Source organism: Octopus bimaculoides, chromosome 11, assembly GCF_046866305.1.
Source record: "Octopus bimaculoides isolate indiv1 chromosome 11, ASM4686630v1, whole genome shotgun sequence".
Taxonomy (NCBI): Eukaryota; Metazoa; Mollusca; class Cephalopoda; order Octopoda; family Octopodidae; genus Octopus; species Octopus bimaculoides.
Window position 1 is genome coordinate 17,745,809 of NC_142938.1, and position 21,512 is coordinate 17,767,320.

The 21,512-nt window shown below is 39.7% G+C and overlaps 1 protein-coding gene across 4 annotated transcripts in view; it reads left to right on the top strand.

Annotated features, from left to right (window-relative positions):
* LOC106867460 (uncharacterized) overlaps nucleotides 1–21,512 on the top strand; it is a 97,018-nt gene that overhangs the window by 35,812 nt on the left and 39,694 nt on the right. For all 4 annotated transcript variants that reach the window (XR_016243604.1, XR_016243605.1, XM_089359580.1 and 1 more), the window contains exons 15-23: nucleotides 1,071–1,193; nucleotides 3,542–3,756; nucleotides 5,615–5,757; nucleotides 7,569–7,654; nucleotides 8,565–8,665; nucleotides 12,108–12,209; nucleotides 14,571–14,727; nucleotides 15,780–16,738; nucleotides 20,626–20,865. Coding sequence is in view for 2 of the 4 variants with exons in the window: in XM_089359580.1 (XP_089215706.1) it covers nucleotides 1,071–1,193; nucleotides 3,542–3,756; nucleotides 5,615–5,757; nucleotides 7,569–7,654; nucleotides 8,565–8,665; nucleotides 12,108–12,209; nucleotides 14,571–14,727; nucleotides 15,780–16,738; nucleotides 20,626–20,865 (2,126 nt within the window). In the remaining 2 variants the exon portion in view is untranslated. The remainder of the gene's footprint in view (nucleotides 1–1,070; nucleotides 1,194–3,541; nucleotides 3,757–5,614; nucleotides 5,758–7,568; nucleotides 7,655–8,564; nucleotides 8,666–12,107; nucleotides 12,210–14,570; nucleotides 14,728–15,779; nucleotides 16,739–20,625; nucleotides 20,866–21,512) is intronic.

Genomic DNA, 21,512 nt, shown 5'->3' on the forward strand with positions numbered 1-21,512 from the left:
CTCAAATGAGAAATTATTGAAAGGCATGGTTGAGAAAGTTGCTTCACAACCATGTAGTTCAGGCTTAGTCCCACTGCACATTACCTTTGGCTTGTGTCTTCAACTATAGCACTGGGTCGATTAAAGCCTTATAAGTAGATTAGTGGATTTGATAGATTGAAATTGAAAGAAGTCTATCTTGTGTGTGTATGTGTTGGAATGCACCCTTTATCTTGACATAATGTAATGTTTGTAAATGAGCATCTGCCATTTCCAGTCTTCCATGGAAGACATATCTGACCACATTATCTTGCTTGGTAACAGGTGAGAGTTAGTGTTGGACAAGGCATCTGGCCATAGAAAATCTGCCTCATTGAATTCCACGTGACCCTCAAGCATGCAAAAGTGGACATTGTATGATGATAATGATGATGCCACCAATGTAGTAGTAGTAGTAGTAGTAGTAGTAGTAGTATATATATTCAGGCAGATGACTTTATATAAAACGGCCATTGTTTTCTATAATGTACCTAGCTGTTAGAAATAGGTAACATGTGATCACATGACCAACCAGGCTATCAGATGTTGTTACACATTGCTGATCACAGTGCGCTTTGCATCATTTAAGCCTTCAAATGACACCACCCCTCTGGCTAGGCGAGTGGGCCAACATACCCCCAGATTGAAGGAGGGCCTGGAGCAATGTGAAATGAAGTGTTTTGCTCAAGAATGCACTGCCTGGTCTGGGAATCGAACCCACAAACTAACGACCATGAGTGCAACAGCCTAACCACTAGGTCACGCATCTTCACAAGTACCAGCTCATTTAATAATGTTAACTATGAAATGTTAGTCTCTTATCTTTGATAGAATTTATCTACCTACATTTCACCACATGAAAGCACTGATCCTGAAAGGCTCCTGTGCTTGTTTTGTTTTTTGCTTTTTTTTTTGTTCAAATGTATTTTGATGTATCTAGGGAGAGTCATTGTTTTGTTAGCCTGATTTTATTGAATATTTACTAATTTGTTTTATTTGAAATTCTCATTGTTAGTCTATCAAATAACTATTGCAAATTTGCAATGTTCTAGATCTTTCTGGAAATTCCTTTGGAGGAGTGATTGTTTTGAACAACAAAGGTGCTTCAACATCATCAAATAATGCTGAAAAAGATGTAAGGACAATACTTACAAATTTGGTTCACGCTATGAAAGGTATGTAATCATTAACTGAGCATTACTACTGTACATTTACTATTTATCATTCTAAATCAAATATTAAAATTTTCTTACGTTTAAATTTTGGTGTAGGTTTGTATATGTCCCCATAACTTAGCAGTGTGGCGAAAAAGACAATTTTATTGGTCCATTTTGCTGAACCACTAACCTATGGAGACATAAAGAAACCAACGCTAATTATCAAGTAGTGGGGAGGAGGACACAAACACAAACACAAAAACACCCACAAATACTTACATGCATATATACAAAGCGATACCCAAAAGTAACTGGAAATGTTCTCTGTGGTTCAAGCCTGTTGTAGTTCAAGCTTCCACCACTAGAAGACACTAAGGCATCAGTCTGCCAACTGGCATCTTACCATGAGGTCATACTACCATGTGGTGTGTCTGATATTCTTAAGATTATAAACCTGGTAAAGTACAGAACGAGTTATTACATCTGGTAAAGTACAGAACAAGAAAATTTTCACTTAAAATATTGCAGCTAAGGATAAAATTTGAATATTAAAAATTATTTGATTTTAATTCACAAAGTAACATCATAATTAAAAAAAGTACCATCATTTTGTTAAAATATTGACACACTAGAATACTTACAAAATGAGAGCCAGAAGTACCAATATAGCTAAAGTTTTATGCGAAGTAGAATAGTATATGGTAGGTAAATTCTTTATGTAGAAAATAGGCATTGGGTCAAAACTAAAAATGTAAAGACTTGACAATAACTTAGGCAGTAACTCAAGAAAATTTTATTGCGAAATCATATACTACTGTTATTTTTTATAACCTGTTTTCAAATTTCTAATTATTAACGAATAACTAAAAACATGAATTTTTTTAACGTGCAAAAAATATTTTGAGTTATTTTTAATTTTTAATAGAAGTAACAAGTAATAATACATAGAAGTAATAACTTTTGATAAAATTTTTAGTTTTAATAAAAGCTAATATTTTCTAGATCTAAATATTTTATTTGAAATTTTATCCTTAGCTGCAATATTTTAAGTAAAAATTTTCTTGTTCTGTACTTTACCAAATGAAATAACCTGTCCTGAACTTTTCCAAGTGTAATAACTTGTCCTGTACTTTTCTAGTTTTATAATCTTGAGAATATTATTTCTCTTGCTTGCATCTTTTCATGTAATGTGTGTGTGTGTGTATCACTTTCAAGTTTATCTCTATAGACTTCCTATAGAATTCAGAGCCAGTGCTGCAAGTTACAATGTTTCATAAACAAATATGTCTCATAGACAAATATGTCTATGTAAACAATGTGATCAAAAAAATTATATGAAACATTGTAACTTGCAATGCTGGCTCTGAATTCTATAGAAAATCTGTGGAGATTTCACTGCTAACACAACATTCTGTCTACAAAATTCACTTACAAACCATTGGTTGGCCTGGGGCTTTAGTAGAAGACACTTGCCCAAAGTGCCATGTAGTGGGACTGAACTTGAAACTGCATGGTTGGAAAGTGAACTTCTTAACCTCACAGTCATACCCCATACCTATATGTATCTTTTATTTTTACTCATTTCAGCCTATAAACTGTAGGTATATTGGGGCACCACCATTACTGTATATACATACATATATATATATATATATATATATCTTTTACACTTTTACTTGTTTCAGTCATTTGACTGTGGTCATGCTGGAGCACCGCCTTTAGTCGAGCAAATCGACCCCAGGACTTATTCTTTGTAAGCCCAGTACTTATTCTATCAGTCTCTTTTTGCCGAACTGCTAAGTTATGGGGACGTAAACACACCAGCATCGGTTGTCAAGCGATATTGGGGGGGACAAACACATACACACACATATATATATATATATACATGTATACGACGGGCTTCTTTCAGTTTCCGTCTACCAAATCCACTCACAAGGCTTTGGTCGACCCGAGGCTATAGTAGGAGACACTTGCCCAAGATGCCACGCAGTGGGACTGAACCCGGAATTATGTGGTTGGTAAGCAAGCTACTTACCACACAGCCACTCCTGCACCTATATATATATATATATATATATATATATATATATATATATATATATATATATATATATATATATATATATATATATATATATATATATATATATATATATATATATATATATATATATATATATATATATATATATGAAACAAGTGATTAAATGTCAGATACTCTTTGAAATAACGTTTACATATTTTAGGGACAATAACCAGAACAACAAAAATTATAGCCAGTTTTTATGTGTTTTCCAAAATTTTCTTTCAAAATTATTTTTTCATTTTTAAATTGTCAAATTGTTTACTCCCATTTTCTTTAGATTTGTCCCCAAAACATAGCGGCAAGACTGGTTTCAATGCAGATTGTTTACAAGAGGCAGTGAAGTCAACCCGTATCAGCAAGACATTGGACAAAACTGTCAACTTCCGGGATATTGATCTGAGCCAGCTAAATCAGATAGAGCTCACCTGTTTTCTAACCAACCTTGTCAATATTCTCATCATCCACAGTTACATGTATATTGCTATTCAAGCTGTGAGTAAATTTATTTAGCTTTTTTGCTTTGTTTTGGTTTATTTTTTTATGGTTTCATTTGGGAGAAAGGGACTCTGTTCAAGTCCTTCACAGGATTCCTAAGATCTGATGAATCTTGCGAATCCTTTGGTTGCAAACTTATGCTTGTTGGAAAACCATTGACAAGAAAGAAATTCCAGTTGGTAGACATTTGGGGGAAGAAGTATTGGGTGTGATGGTTAGTGCAGGTCCAGGGAGCAGATTCTTGTTTCTATTTTTCTACATTTTCAAGGGTTTTTCTTCATAGTTTAACCATTTTGTGAATATATCTCTGAAGAAATACATTGTTCGTGTGTTTCAGTTAATTCTGAAAATAATCAAGAATTTGAAGGGATTTACTCTTTTACTCTTTTACTTGTTTCAGTCAGTTGACTGTGGCCATGCTGGAGCACTGCCTTTAGTCAAGCAAATCGACCCCAGGACTTATTCTTTGTAAACCTAGTACTTATTCTATCGGTCTCTTTTGCCGAACCGCTCAGGATTTAGTAATATTTATTAACTTTTTTTATTTGTATTATGATGTTAAAGTTTTTAAACGGAAATAGTTTTAATTTAAAAGTTTTAAAATGAGAAGTTCTGTATTAAAGAACCAGAGGTGATTTTATCTGAATTGCTATGATTATACCTCATCCTTAACACCCTCTCATATCTGTCATCAAAAACCACCACCCCCACCTTGCCCCCCACTCTTTCATACCTCTGATGGCTATCTCTGTCACTGTGCATGTCTTTATCTTTCTTTCTCACCCCTCACTCTCCCACCTTGCACATCATCTCTCTATTTTCTGATCTATCCACAGGTTTATTGTACTTCTACTCTCTACCCTTCCTGTACTGCCCTTTATCACCGCCCCCGCCCCCCTGTTTCCTAAGCCACTCCTATATCTTTCACCTTTCCCCACTTTACTAATATTTACCATTGATCACACTTCTTCCTTGTTCATCATTCACTACATCCATCGATAGCCATCCGTCAGTCTCCTCACATGTTCTGGTGAACTTACCCACCTGCCCTTCCCAATTTTCTGTACATATTCTCTCTTAAACTCTCTTGTATCTTGGGTGCATGCCTTGATACCTCATTGTCACCATCTTCTTTCCTGCTGCTTCCATTTTTATATAATGCAGAGTAGCCATGTATCTTCTCTGTAGCATGACACCAGTGTCTGTTCTTCTATCATACTTTCGTCTCCCAATGCCTGTACGAAACCACTTCTCTTTCTATTACAATTTCAGTCAGTTGAGGGTTCTTTTTCTTTGTCTTGTAAGTTACTTGATGGCCTCACTAGTGTTGGTTGTTTATTTTTTTTAGAGCATGACACCACTGCTTGTTCCTCTAGTATACAATAGTCTTTCAACACCTTGTATAAAGCTATGTCATGGAAAAAAAACATCCAGTATGTACTGAATGTGTACATAGTCCAAAGCTAATATCTTACGCTATATCAAACATTCTTTGAATATTTAATACTTGCACTGATAAAAAAAAGTGATACAATTACATGAGTGAAAAAAAGCTCCCTGTAAAATGTACTGCCTTATAAACCAACCTATAGAGTAAGATGTTCTTGATACAAGATGAAAATAGCTGGTATTTTGAAGCATCGTACCAAAATCTTGAATGTCATCTTAGTGTTATTCTTGATTATTGCAATTTGTCACCTATTTAGATTTTGTTTAAACTCATGATGCATCTAGTTCTGTAGATAGGCATTCTAACCTGTAATTTACCTGTGAATAAGATTTAAGTTTTTGGTCTTCTTCAGCCCTTCTCACTCCACCTGTAATGATTCTTATTTATATTTTATTGTAAATCTAGGAGCAGCAACAATGCTGGGACACCTTGAAAGAAATGCTGCATGCTGGGAGTCATTCTGGACTATGGAGTGACAGCAACAGTATTGATCGTATCATCTGGCTGAGTCGATATGGTTATCAAGTTGGGCAACTAGGAATTGTCAGGTAAGACCAAAACACCTTCATCTTCCTTCACATAGCTTCATTCAGTTGAATTTATTCTTGTGGCTCAGTGTCAGAAGTTTCCATGTAAAATTTTTATCAGAGATTGAAAGAATTTCACTATGTTCTTTCTTGTAAATGGCTTCCCTCTCTAAAAAGGGTAGCTTTATTTGTTATTATTTCATTGGATGAGGAGAGGCTGTGATCATGACATACACAAGCTCTCCCAAATAGGTGAGATTGGTATAGTTGTTGTTCTGTCTGAATGTTTGCAGACAGAGAATTACCGAGGGTTGTAATCTGGGCAGGAATGATTGATAGAGCGTTTTGTGGTGTTTGAAGGTTAAGACAGAGTAGGGATGATGAAAAGGGAGGCAAGAGCAATAGCTGGCTGATAGAGGTGGTGTACAGGTTTACTAGTTGATAATAGAAACTATTGTTGTAGTAGTAGTAGTAGTAGTGGTGGTGGTGGTGGTAAAGGAGTAGGAGGAGATATGACTTACAGACACACTGTAAATCAGTGGTAGTCTTTGGTAATTAGATAGATAGCCATTTTTTTTTTAAAGTACAGCTTAGGAAATTTGTGTATGCATGTGTGTGTGTGCTTGTGCATGCATGCATGTATGTAGCAGCAGTACTGACCTAGATATGAGAATTGTACTCCAGTGTGAACCACACCTGAACTTTGAAGACAGTTACCATGAAATGTGCTGAGCATGTATAATGTAGTATGATTGTTAGTTATGAGCATTAAATGTGGAAGATCTGCAGAGATTGGAGAGAAATGAGTTGAATATGATGCACTGGTTGTGTAATGTTAACTTCTGTAAAACCATGAATGGGCTGAGAGAACATTAATATATTAACTGATGTGTGAAACTAATGGAAGAAAACAGTACAGAAAACGTGTGTGTGCTTGTTTCTGTGTGTTGGCATCGTCACTGTCTGAACAAAAATAGTGACACTCATTTACATCTTTAACAGTACATCCTGTTCGTGACTGTGCTAGCATAGCTGATGCCTGTTCTAAATAGATAACATATATATACACACTAATATGTGCGCTTCCACATACATGTATAAGTTTTAAGACATGTTTTTATTTAACAAAGCAAAGTTGGAATCAAAATGTTCTTGCCTTTCCCATTAGTCAGTCATGTGAGAGAGGAGAGAATTGCTTCAACAAGGTAACAACATGGCTATAGTGTTGGCTTGATAGAAGCTTATATTTTGTTCTTTTATACTATGATACTGAGACTTATCTTATAGCCAATGAAAAATGCCAGCTGCAACACATGACATCACACCACAACATACTACATTGCATTCCACCTGTCAGTCACACTAGACCTATCACATTAATTATCATATATGTCCATGTATAATATGCTATCATATATCATACACATCTCGCTATTGTTGGGAGCCTAAGCTGCTGTGTATAATATACAGTGTTGCTTAACTGCTACAAGAGTAGATAATCTATATGTAAAATACCAATCTGTTCATTTCTGATATTTCCTTTTACATAAAATATTTTATGTAATTAAAAATAATCTGAAAAATAATAAAATTTTATTACATTATTATCTTATATCATTATAAAAGTGAATGTGAACTTTATCATTTAATAATATGTATTATGCACATCTTGCATAATTAATTTTAATCTTAGTTCTGGTGAAAAATGTGTATATTATACATGGAGTTTTATGTTGAATCTAACCAACCAGCCAACTAACCAACCAACCAACCAACCACTTTAAGCTATTTAGTTTTTATATGGTTTGTTTTATTTTAATTTTGTTTTGTAGTATTTTTGATTTGAGATACATTCTCTTGAGAAATGGACTGCCACGCCCTGGTCTGTTAGGAGGGCTTTTGGAGGATCGTATTGATGGTAAGTGCTCTCTTCATTCTACTGTCTCTCTCTGTCTCCTACCATCCATATTCACAATAACTGGAATGTAATAAGGTGCCAACTATTTTCAGGTGATGCTCTATTCGTCAAACTATGACAAAGTTACTTTCTTTTGTTACCTGCTTCAGTCTAGCTTGCTGCAAATCAGGTACCATGGAGTTCATATGGACAATGGTTTATAGTAATGAATTTTCATTGTTCTTGAGGTTGGTTAACAAGTAGGCTCACCTAAATCTTGTGCGTGAATTTGATAGACATTAACTGAAAGAAGCTTGTTGTATACAAGTACGTGTGTGTTTGTACCTCCTTATCATCTTCACCATTAACAACATTGTTGACTCCATGAAAATTTTCTGTTTTCGTCCCTTGATTTATTGCCAGGGAAAATCGAGGCATTGATGAGAATTAGCTGGCTGATCTATTCCAGAGAACTCTCTGGCCTGGCTGTGCTACCAGTGGGCATTGCCAGTTCAAGGCAAACTCTGTAGGTATGGAAGTGCCATCAACTGGGCCTTCCTGAGATGAGCACAGAGCAACAAAACTGTGCCTGATTTACAGACCATTCTTCTTGTTTTTGTTGCTGTTGTTGACATGACAACTTCTCTAGTAGTGGCGCCTAGATAAGATGCACCCAGTACACTCTATTAAGTGGTTGGTGATAAGAGGGACATCTGGCCATAGAAAATTAAACATACATGACAGGTGGACAATAACTTCAACTAAAAGTTATTTGATACTGAGATGACCCAAAATGCTGATGATGATGATGGTGAATGTGGTAGTGGCTCTACTACCACCACTGCCACTGTTGTTGTTGTTCCACTATATATTTGTTACCTTTCAGCAGATGTAAGATATCAATTTTATGAGACTATTTGTTTATTGACAGCCCTTGATGTCTGTGACCCATGGTCTATGTTCACACCTCGGCCTGACTACAGAATCACATTTGTCATCTCCAGTGGCTACACATCTTCACCTCCACTGCAGGTAATGTATCTTCCTTCTCTTACGTCAACAGCATTGTTTTGTATAGGAACACAGCTACTGTTTAGATTATTATTAATGCGAGTTGAAACATGACTGACTGGTAGTTGTAAGATGCTGTTGCTTCAGCATCTGGTTGAGCTTGCTCAAACATTTTTAACCCATGCTTGCCCTCCATCAGGGGTTTTCAAACTTTTTGACTTGCGGACCCCTTTACATTTCAGGCTTTACCTTAGGGATCCCCTTATAAACGCTTATGAAATTTATACATAAATATTTGCTTAAAATAACATATATTTTTACATTTATTTATTTAACAGTATTTAACAAATAGGTTTATTGTCAATTAAAAGATTTCGATTAAAAAACATATATAAAATCAAATTGCCCATAAAAAGTATTTGCTGTCTACGGGCCCCCTGTCTTGTCCTTGTGGACCCCCTGTGGTCCGTGGACCACAGTTTGAAAACCCCTGCTCTACATAAGTTGTGTTTGGATGACCTGCTCAAGTACAGCCATGTTTTGACATCCACGACAGTAAGTCACTTGCCAGCTCTTGTTTAACACACCTGGAATGTCCTGCAAAACACAAGTGCCTTTCCTTTATAATGGTGGAAACAGGTAGGAGATCTCCATACGGCTGTTTCTTGGTGGGATGAGTTCTCCAAGATATGTTTAAGACTACTCTTAACATTCAGGTGTAAGTTCCATCTAGCTTGGATTCCAGTTTCTTGGCAATTGTCTATGCTGTTGCTCCATGCAAAAGAACTAACTCAACTGTTGAACAGGAAAAATTCCTCTTATGGTTGACTGTTGTTGTTGTTTAAACCCTACTCAATATTTAATAAATAGAATTATAGCATTCCAGCCAGGACCATTCTGCATTTTCCTTTACTTTCAGACATAGTATATGTTTAACATCATTCAGTGTCTCAATAAAATGTCATTCAAAGGAAATTTGGCTGCTATTTCTAGCACATTGAATCACCGTGTACAGACTCCCTCCCTTGTTGGGACACTGTAACCTTAAAGAGTCTCCAAAGTGAATATGAGTCTTCAAGCATGAAATAATAATTACAAACATAGTTTGTGTTAAAACAAGACAGCATTCAGCAATTGCAGCTAAGCTGTAGGCCATTCAACATATTCTCTGTGTGTGTGTGTTTATTAACAATCAACAGAAGTTATGTAGTAAATTAAGGGCCAAGAGTTTCGTGCATTGACATTTATCAAACTAGTTTCAAAGGATTTGAAACTAGTTTGACAATGCATGAAACTCCCAGCCCTTTGAGTTGCTCTGTAACTTTTGAAGTTAACAATAAACATATACTCATGTTTTGAGCCCTATTTTTCCTGTTTGCATTACAAAACATATATATATATATATATGATGGCCCTGCTCAGTATGTAGAAAAGGAGTAGGTAGTAACTCTATAAGATGTACCCGGTGCAAGCTATGGACACATAAGAGGTGCAGCAACATCAAAGGCAGGTTAACTAGCAAGTTAGTTTTTGTTTGTGGCAGATGTTCAGGTGCAATAAAGACTGCAAACAAACAGGAAACAACTTCTATCTCATTCCAGGGTGAAAAACTAGAGGTAGTCGATAGCTTCCGCTATCTGGGCGACCAAGTTAGTAGTGGGGGTGGGTGCGCTGAAAGTGTAGCTGCTAGAATAAGAATAGCCTGGGCAAAGTTTAGAGAGCTCTTACCCCTGCTGGCGACAAAGGGACTCTCACTCAGAGTAAAAGGCAGACTGTATGACGCATGCGTACGAACAACCATGCTACATGGCAGTGAAACATGGGCTGTAACTGCTGAGGACATACGTAAGCTCGCAAGGAATGAAGCCAGTATGCTCCGTTGGATGTGTAATGTCAATGTGAATACCCGTCAGAGTGTAAGTATCTTGAGAGAAAAGCTGAACATTAGAAGCATCAGTTGTGGCGTGCAAGAGAGACGATTGCGCTGGTATGGACATGTGGTGAGAATGGAGGAGGATAGCTGCGTGAAAAAGTGCCACACCCTAACAGTTGAGGGAACCCGTGGAAGAGGTAGGCCCAGGAAGACCTGGGCTGAGGTGGTGAGGCAAGACCTTCGTACATTGGGCCTCACCGAGGCGATGACTACGGACCGAGACCTTTGGAAATGGGCTGTGCGTGAGAAGACCCGGCAAGCCAAGTAAGATCGTTGCCAGTGCCCCTGGACTGGTTCTTGTGCGGGTGGCACATGAGATGCACCATTTTGAGCGTGGCCGTTGCCAGTACCGCCTGACTGGCTCCTGTAGGATTTTCGAGCGAGATCGTTGCCAGTGCCCCTGGACTGGCTTGTGCGGGTGGCACATAAAAGACACCATTTCGAGCGTGGCCGTTTTCGTGCGGGTGACACGTAAAAGCACCCACTACACTCTCTGAGTGGTTGGCGTTAGGAAGGGCATCCAGCTGTAGAAACTCTGCCAAATCAGACTGGAGCCTGGTGTTGCCATCCGGTTTCACCAGTCCTCAGTCAAATCGTCCAACCCATGCTAGCATGGAAAGCGGACGTTAAACGATGATGATGATGATGATGATGATGATGTGTGTTGAGGCACAATGGCCCAGTGGTTAGGGCAGTGGACTCGTGGTCATAGGATCACGGTTTCTATTCCCAGACCGGGCGTTGTGAGTGTTTATTGAGCAAAAACAGCTAAAGCTCCACGAGGCTCCGGCAGGGGATGGTGGCGAACCCTGCTGTACTCTTTCACCATAACTTTCTCTCACTCTTACTTCCTGTTTCTGTTGTGCCTGTAATTCAAAGGGTCAGCATTGTCACACTGTCATGCTGAATATCCCCGAGAACTACGTTAAGGGTACACGTGTCTGTGGAGTGCTCAGCCACTTGCACGTTAATTTCACGAGCAGACTGTTCCATTGATCGGATCAACTGGAACCCTTGACGTCGTAAGCGATGGAGTGCCAACAATTTATATATATATATATATATATATATATATATATATATATATATATATATATATAATGGCATAAGGCCTTGGGTCAGATGTCCCCTTACACCTCTCAAGTATCTTTGCTATTGTCTTCCATACCCTACCTGCATCAATGATCCTGAGCATCCAATCATTCTTCTCCTATATATTACTTAACATGTTATCGGGTCAGAATTTCCAATGCCAGTTGCTAAGGCTCTCAAGTATCTTACCTCTCTTCTTCCTTTCACTCACTCATACACACTTTTTCTCACATATACACTTGCATACACACACATATACATGCAGTCTCACGCACGCACACTTATTTGTGCTCACTCATACTGACATATATGATCAAATACATGCACACACATGTTTACTCAACCACAACACATTTATACAAAATGACAGCTACCTGAAGAACAAGAGATGTCAAAGCAGGTGTAACTGACCACATAATGCCAATATGTTATTTACAGGTATTAACACCAGAACTGCTGTCTCACCAGTTGGAGATTGCTGAGAGGTCATACCTGAGTAATACAGTTAGTGTTAATGTCTCCTCAGCTGGACACAGCACAGTAAGTCTTCAATTTATTTGCTCTTCCTCTTACCTAGCTGATATTTCTTATAATTTCCCCTCCCACACTTGTTGCTTCACCCTCTCATAGCTCAAACACCTCACTTTAACTCTGCCTAATGTCATTCACCTCTAACTTTAATCTAATTTTGCTTATGCCTCATCTCATCTAATTCTGTCTCACCTCACCTTTTTTTTAGATCTTACCTGCTTCACCTCTAGCTCTCACACCTCATTTCAGGTTAGCTCTTCCTCACCTCAGTCCAACTCTTCCTCACCTCAGTCTAGCTCTTCCTCCCTTCAATCCAGCTCTTCCTCACCTCAGTCTAGCTCTTCCTCCCTTCAATCCAGCTCTTCCTCACCTCAGTCTAGCTCTTCCTCACTTCAATCCAGCTCTTCCTCACCTCAGTCTAGCTCTTCCTCACTTCAATCCAGCTCTTCCTCACCTCAGTCTAGCTCTTCCTCACTTCAATCCAGCTCTTCCTCACTTCAATCCAGCTCTTCCTCACCTCAGTCCAACTCTTCCTCACCTCAGTCTAGCTCTTCCTCACCTCAGTCTAGCTCTTCCTCACCTCAGTCTAGCTCTTCCTTACCTCATCTTGGCTCAGTCCAGTTCTGCATCACTTCACCTTACTCTATCTCTTCTCACATCTTTTCGGCACTCCTCGCTTTATCTCACCATAGTTCTACTACCACTTCACTTTACATCCACTCCACATCACCTGACCTCACTTAGTTCTACCTCACTCCAACTCAACTCATCTCACATCGTATTATCTGTCAAGCCTTATCACATCTCACCCCTCCTTATCTCATTGTAGCTCTACCTCACTTCCCTTAGTTCTGCCTTTCTTCACCTTGCTTCTCATCACCGTTATCTTCATCATCATTATTAGTATTAGTATTAAAGCAGTGAGCTGGCAGAATCATTAGCCTGCTGGGCAAAATGCTTAGTGACATTTCATCCATCTTTACATTCTAAGTTCAAATTCTGCCAGGGGTCGATAAAATATGTACCAGTTGAACACTGTGGTCAATGTAATCGACTTAGCCACACACCCCAAACCTGTTGACCTTCTGCTAAAACTTGAAACTATCATCATCATCATCATCATCATCATCATCATTATCATCATCATAAAGAATAAAAAGTTTTGAATGGTACAACAATGCACTATAATACAAAAAGATGGACTATACACCTGTTGTAATTTAGTTATCTATAGTCCGATGATATTTCAGAATACAATTCCTTCTTCAGATATTCTTAGCAACTCCATCTAAGAATATCTGAAGAAGAAATTGTATTCCGAAATATCATCGGACTATAGATAACTAAATTACAACAGGTATATAGTCCATCTTTTTGTATTATAGTGCATTGTTGTACCATTCAAAACTTTTTATTTTTTACAAACAATGCACAATGCTTCAAGCGAACTACAATACTCTCCTATCATCATCATCATCATCACAGTGAGCTAGCAGCATCATTAGTATGTTGGACAAAATACATAAATATACCCAGGCCTATTCCCCATTTTTTTAGGAGGGGAATAGGAGGGCCCCATTCTACGCTCAGGTCAAGGCATAGAACGCAACCCGCAATATCAGCAGCGGGGCCCGACAGCATATGCTGGTTTACCCCCGCCACATCATGCTGTTTCTGTACCCCTTTGAGCAACATCAAAAGTCATCCATCCATAAACCCTCTCCAAGCTTTCCTATCATTTATAAACTCTCTTGCCTCTCTCACTCCAACACCTCTAACTACCAAAGCTTTCCTCACTCCATCCATCCCCCAAAAAAATGAGGTCTGCCTCTGGTTCTGCTGCCTACCACTTCAGCCTTCATCACCTTCCTTACCATCTGCTCCTCATCCATTCTTAGTGGCAATTCTTCTGGCAGTGTGTGGGTTTGTCTTGACATCACATAATGATTGTAAGTGGACACTAGAATAATGATGATGATTATGGTGATGGTGGTGATGGTGGTGGCAGCAGCACATCCTTGCATGTATAATAAGTACAGCCCTTTTTGTTGCCAACAAAGAAAGGCATTTGGTCATAAAATGCTGCTTTAAAAATTCTATCCTAGACATGCCAGTATGGAAAAATGGATGTAAAATGATGAGGAGGAGGACTGATCCAATATTATTTTTAATTCTTCATTATCAAATAATTCATGTAATTTGCAAAATTTTCCAAGAAAGACAAAGACAGAGGAAAAGAAAAATTCCTTATATAGAGAAAATAATGTTACAAAGAATAAGATAGTCAAAAGGAAAAGTGGTTTGGTGTTTGGTGGGTGACTTGAACTGACAGTTTCAATATTGATTCACTGATTTATGTGCTGTGTACAGGTATTGGTTCCTGACCTTCTGTGTGAGTACCAACATGATTTCCCCAGCTCTGAGGAAGCCAAAGCCTACTATAACTCCCCGTGGGAGGAACTATTGCTGTACATTAGGGACCATGCTGATACTGAACTTGCAACCAAGTTAACTGATTTTCTTGAAAGTAAGTAACATGAGTTTCTTCAGCTTCTGCTTCCCTTTACTGCCCCCCCCCCACTCCCTACACATCTCTCTATTCTCTCTGTCTCTTTTTCTCTCTCTCGACATTTCTTTCCCCATATTCTCTTTCTTTCTCTCTCTCTCTTTTACTCTTTTACTTGTTTCAGTCATTTTACTGTGGCCATGCTGGAGCACCGCCTTTTAGTCGAGCAAATCGACCCCAGGACTTATTCTTTGTAAGCCTAGTACTTATTCTATTGGTCTCTTTTTGCTGAACCGCTAAGTTACGGGGACGTAAACACACCACCATCGGTTGTCAAGCGATGTTGGGGGGGACAAACACAGACACACAAACATATACACACACATATACATATATACGACAGGCTTCTTTCAGTTTCTGTCTACCAAATCCACTCACAAGGCTTGGTCGGCCCGAGGCTATAGTAGAAGGCACTTGCCCAAGATGCCACGCAGTGGGACTGAACCCGGAACTATGTGGTTGGTAAGCAAGCTACTTGCCACACAGCCACTCTCTTGTATTTCCTTTTCTTTTCTTCTATCACTATCCTTTTCTTCTCTCCTTCTTCCTCTATTCTTTCTCTTTCTTTGTTCTTTGCCCTTTTGTCTCTCTTTCTCTCTCTTCATCTCTAATCTCTCTCCGCCAACTTCTCACCTCTCCCCTCCACTTATCATTTGTTTCTCCATCTCTCACTCCTCTCCTTCACCCCCCACCTATCTCTTCACCTCTCACCTCCTCTCGTCTTCTCCCCTACCTCTTATCCTCTCCCCACCTCTCACCTGTCTCTACATCTCTTAACCCACCCTCTCCTTTGCCCTCCTGTTGCCCCACCCTCGTCTTCTGACTCCTCAGCTTCTCCCAACTCTGCTCCTCTCTATACCCACCTGCTCCCTGCTGTCTTCTTCTCCATACCCACCCTCTCCCTGCTCTGCCCCTCATCATACCCTCCCTCTCTCCATCCTTGATCTTTGCCCCACATTTTACCATCACTCTTCCTCCTCCCCATCTCTTACCTCTCTTCACATGTATTTCAGATCCCACAACCGATCGAGATTCAAGCCTGAAAGTGCTGCCCCAGACTATTGATACCAAATTCTTGTACATATTTGATCCGAGTCATTTAAAGAAAGTGACGGAGAAGTCAGAAAGATCCCATACGGTGAGCTTGAACCATGAGCAGAACATTAAGTACAATGCTTCTTCCTCCAAACTTGAAGCAGACTACTCAATGTTCAAACTGACCAGCAATGCCCTGGAATACATCAAATCTGAATCTCCACTTGTTGCCACATTGGTCAGTCTTGTGTGCCATGACGACCTTGATGGCAACAGCCAGGAGGACAGTCTTGAAGAGGATGAACAAGCAAATGATGACGAGTCCTGGATGAAGTCCAAATCTTCAGTATCCGATATAAGCCTGGTTGATATCAAAAGCTACCGCTACCAAAAACTGTCCGTTGACTTCCCTGTCCTGAAACAACGCTTGCTGCAAAACATAATACCCCTGGTTCAAACAGAACACTCGGATGTAAATTTTGGAGATGAAGCCCTGTTGAAGTTTATGTCTTCGGAAATTTCCTGTGATATCAAAATGGCCATTCTTAGCTTGCCAGACAGCAAGAAATACTTATCGGTGGTTTCTCGTTTACTCAATGAATGCATACATTCCAGAAAATGGCTGCAAGCGTTGAACATCATAGACAGTCTACCGGTGACTCTGAAACAAGAGAATGGTGATTTCATCCTGCTCCATGATTTCGTTCTATGTTGCCTTGCCAAAAAAGCGTGTGATGAAGAAGACAAAAAACTAGAGGCTTATGCCAAGATGTTCTACAATAGTGAAATCCAAGTGCGGACCATTTTGAATATTGTAAGGGGCCTTCCGTTGAAGAAAGGGATTGAACTTTTGGAGGCGTGTCTTTCCAAAGAACTTTCTGTACAACTTCGTTCAGCTGTGATTTCCAAATTAAAGCAACTCAAGATATTTTGTAAGGTATTTCAATTTGCTTTCCTTTCATCTTTTAGATATTTTGATTTATTTTATTCTCTTTTCTGTATTTTTCTTCATTTATGTCACCTTTTCATATAACATACACACTAGGAATTTTCAACCTGGGGTGCAACAAAGAGGGAAACTATGTGATTGATTAAAATCACTTTTCAGAATATTATTAATTTTCTGTCAAAAATATCTCTATTAATCCACAATATAGTCTTGGCTGACCAATGCCTTGTGAGTGAAATTTGCTAGATGGATGCTGTATGGGAGGTGTTGTGAATGTTTGTACATTTGTGTGTGTGCATATATATGTGTGTGTGTGTGTGTATCAAGCTGTTAGATCAGGTTATGAAAGTTACAGAGAGGGTCATAGCCCAACTAATTAGGGAGCGAATCAATTTAGATGAGATGCAGTTTGGGTTCGTGCCAGGTAAAAGCACTACTGATGCCTTATTTCTAGTGAGACAGTTGCAAGAGAAATACCTAGCCAAGGATAAACCTCTGTACCTGGCTTTCGTTGACATGGAGAAAGCCTTTGACAGGGTCCCCCGATCCCTTATCTGGTGGTCAATGAGGAAACTTGGGATAGAAGAATGGCTAGTGAGAGCTGTGCGAGCCATGTACAGAGATGCGGCCAGTAAGGTGAGGGTTGGAAATGAGTACAGCAATGAATTCCGGGTAGAGGTAGGGGTCCACCAAGGTTCCGTCCTCAGCCCCCTATTATTTACCATAGTCCTCCAGGCAATCACAGAGGAGTTCAAGACAGGTTGCCCCTGGGAGCTCCTCTATGCTGATGACCTTGCCCTAATTGCGGAGTCACTATCAGAACTAGAGGAGAAGTTTCAGGTGTGGAAGCAAGGTCTAGAATTGAAGGGCCTTAGAGTCAACCTAGCTAAAACCAAAATCCTAATAAGTAGGAAGGTAGATAAAACACAAACCCCTTCAGGTAGATGGCCCTGCTCAGTATGTAGAAAAGGAGTAGGTAGTAACTCTATAAGATGTACCCGGTGCAAGCTATGGACACATAAGAGGTGCAGCAACATCAAAGGCAGGTTAACTAGCAAGTTAGTTTTTGTTTGTGGCAGATGTTCAGGTGCAATAAAGACTGCAAACAAACAGGAAACAACTTCTATCTCATTCCAGGGTGAAAAACTAGAGGTAGTCGATAGCTTCCGCTATCTGGGCGACCAAGTTAGTAGTGGGGGTGGGTGCGCTGAAAGTGTAGCTGCTAGAATAAGAATAGCCTGGGCAAAGTTTAGAGAGCTCTTACCCCTGCTGGCGACAAAGGGACTCTCACTCAGAGTAAAAGGCAGACTGTATGACGCATGCGTACGAACAACCATGCTACATGGCAGTGAAACATGGGCTGTAACTGCTGAGGACATACGTAAGCTCGCAAGGAATGAAGCCAGTATGCTCCGTTGGATGTGTAATGTCAATGTGAATACCCGTCAGAGTGTAAGTATCTTGAGAGAAAAGCTGAACATTAGAAGCATCAGTTGTGGCGTGCAAGAGAGACGATTGCGCTGGTATGGACATGTGGTGAGAATGGAGGAGGATAGCTGCGTGAAAAAGTGCCACACCCTAACAGTTGAGGGAACCCGTGGAAGAGGTAGGCCCAGGAAGACCTGGGCTGAGGTGGTGAGGCAAGACCTTCGTACATTGGGCCTCACCGAGGCGATGACTACGGACCGAGACCTTTGGAAATGGGCTGTGCGTGAGAAGACCCGGCAAGCCAAGTAAGATCGTTGCCAGTGCCCCTGGACTGGTTCTTGTGCGGGTGGCACATGAGATGCACCATTTTGAGCGTGGCCGTTGCCAGTACCGCCTGACTGGCTCCTGTAGGATTTTCGAGCGAGATCGTTGCCAGTGCCCCTGGACTGGCTTGTGCGGGTGGCACATAAAAGACACCATTTCGAGCGTGGCCGTTTTCGTGCGGGTGACACGTAAAAGCACCCACTACACTCTCTGAGTGGTTGGCGTTAGGAAGGGCATCCAGCTGTAGAAACTCTGCCAAATCAGACTGGAGCCTGGTGTTGCCATCCGGTTTCACCAGTCCTCAGTCAAATCGTCCAACCCATGCTAGCATGGAAAGCGGACGTTAAACGATGATGATGATGATGATGATATATTTATATGTATATGTGTGTGTGCCACTGGACTGGGTCCTGTGCAGGTGGCACATAAAATACACCATTTTGAGCGTGGCCGTTGCCAGTACTGCCTGACTGGCCTTCGTGCCGGTGGCACGTAAAAGCACCCATTACACTCTCGGAGTGGTTGGCATTAGGAAGGGCATCCAGCTGTAGAAACTCTGCCAAATCAGATTGGAGCCTGGTGTAGCCATCTGGTTCACCAGTCTTCAGTCAAATCATCCAACCCATGCTAGCATGGAAAGTGGACGTTAAACGATGATGCTGATCACACACAGACACACACATACATACAAAAGAGAGGGAAAGGGAGAAATTGGTCTTATACTTGTAAAACTGGACCGTTATATAATAGATGTTTTGTCAGTATACAGTTCTGAGTTCTGTTCCGGCAATAAGTCTAAATAAGGCAATAGAGACTCACTCCATTATTGTGGTTATGTGAAAAGCTGAAACAAAAAACCTTGAAGAACTTTTTCTTTTTGATAGGCATCAGATATTTGGTTCAGTCATTGTTAATTCTAGGTTTTATTGGTTATTTAATAAAACCTTTATTAACTGAAATCTGAAGTATACTTTGGTATAGAATATGAATTATTTGCTCTAAAGTGAATGCAAGCATGGCTAAGCGGTACCTCACAACCATGAGGTCTCAAGTATTGTTTACCATGCCTTCAGATAAATCCAAGCCTTGTGATTGAATTTGGGACAAGGGATGGTGGAGCTTTAAACACACCATATTCATAGGACATTGCCCCATCTGATTATCATTTATTCTGCAGTCTTCAAAATCATTTGGATGGGAAAAATATGAATTCCGTAGATGAGGTGAGAATAGTACTGGAAGAGTATTTTTCATGGACATGTGAATTTTGGAAGAGGGGCCTTGCAAGTCTATCAGATAGATGGAAGAGCATTGTAGAAAATGAAGGAGAGTATATTTCAGATTAAAAAAGATCTTTATCTTAATTTTTAACAGTAAAAGAAATATAAGAAACCACATTATTTATGGGATGACCCAACACACACACACACACACTTGAATTGAGGAAAATTCTTTTGTAAGCCATTGTTTAGTTTAACCCTACTATCTGACCCTTGAATTTCTTTAGTCAAGACCTCTCAGTTACATCATTCAGACTAGATCGCCAGTCTTAGAATACCCCTCCTTCCTTTACACCTACCAGTTTCATGCTCATGTGGGAAATCAGATGCACTGTCTTTCCTCAAGAAATTAAAACAATAAGATTAATATAGGTGCAAGAGTGGCTGTGTGGTAAGTAGCTTGCTTACCAGCCACATGGTTACGGGTTCAGTCCCACTGCGTGGCACTTTGGGCAAGTGTCTTATACTATCACCTCGGGCCGACCAAAGCCTTGTGAATGGATTTGGTAGACGGAAACTGAAAGAAGCCCGTCGTATATATGTATATATGTGTGTCTGTGTTTGTCCCCTCAACATCGCTTTACAACTGATGCTAGTGTGTTTATGTCCCTGTAACTTAGCAGTTCAGCAAAAGAAACCGATAGAATAAGTACTAGGCTTACAAAGAATAAGTCCTGGGGTCAATTTGCTCGACTAAAGGCGGTGCTCCAGCATGGCCACAGTCAAATGACTGAAACAAGTAAAAGAGTAAAAGAGAGAGTAAAAGAGTAAAAGAGAGAGTAAAAGAGTATTGTAGCCTTAATTTTTCTCCATTCCTTATTTTTCCATTATTTCTCTCTTTAGGTCTCAGAGTGTGTTTCCACTCTAGAAAAGCGGACCTCTTTTGACTGCGCAGGAATTGCTCCATATGAGAAGGAAAATGAACTTTCTGGTATGTTGCAATGTCTTCATTGCTGGACTGACATTCCATCACTGTCAACTTCGAACCCTCCCAGCGTCCTCTCTGTCATACTTGAGGCTGAAGACTTTGACACAGCTCGAGAGTGGGCAGATTACTTCTCTGTTGACTTGCGATTGCTTGAGGTAACCTTTTAAACATATTTATTTGTTTATTTATTTTGCTGTTAAAGTTTTTAAGCCTTTTGGTAACAATCCATCTGGGGTCACTCCCTGGTCCTGTGATACAAATTGCTTGTTTAAATGTATTATAAGTTAAAGCCTTCCATCAAAATTTCATGTCAGTTTTTGTTCCAAACACCAGCTTGATAATGACAAAATTTTTTTTAGTACTTTCTTCATTATTTTCAAAATTAATTGAAACAAAGGTACCAGCATGGCTGTGTGGTAAGAAGCTTGCTTCCCAACTACATGGTCCCAGGTTCAGTCCCAATGCGTGGCATCTTGGCAGAGTGTCTTTTACTATAGCCTTGGGGCGATCAAAGCCTTGTGAATGGATTTGGTTGACAGAAACTGAAAGAAGCTCATCATATATGTATATGTATATATATATATATATACGTGTGTTTGTGTTTCTCCACCATCATTTGACAACTGGTGGTGGTGTGTTTATGTCCCCATAACTTATCTGTTAAGCAAACAAGACCAATAGAATAAGAACCAATACTTTAAAAAAATAAGTACTGGAGTTAATTCCTTCAACTAAAATTCTTCAAGGCAATGCCCCAGCATGGCCACAGCCTAATGACTGAAACAAGTAAAAGATCAGAATT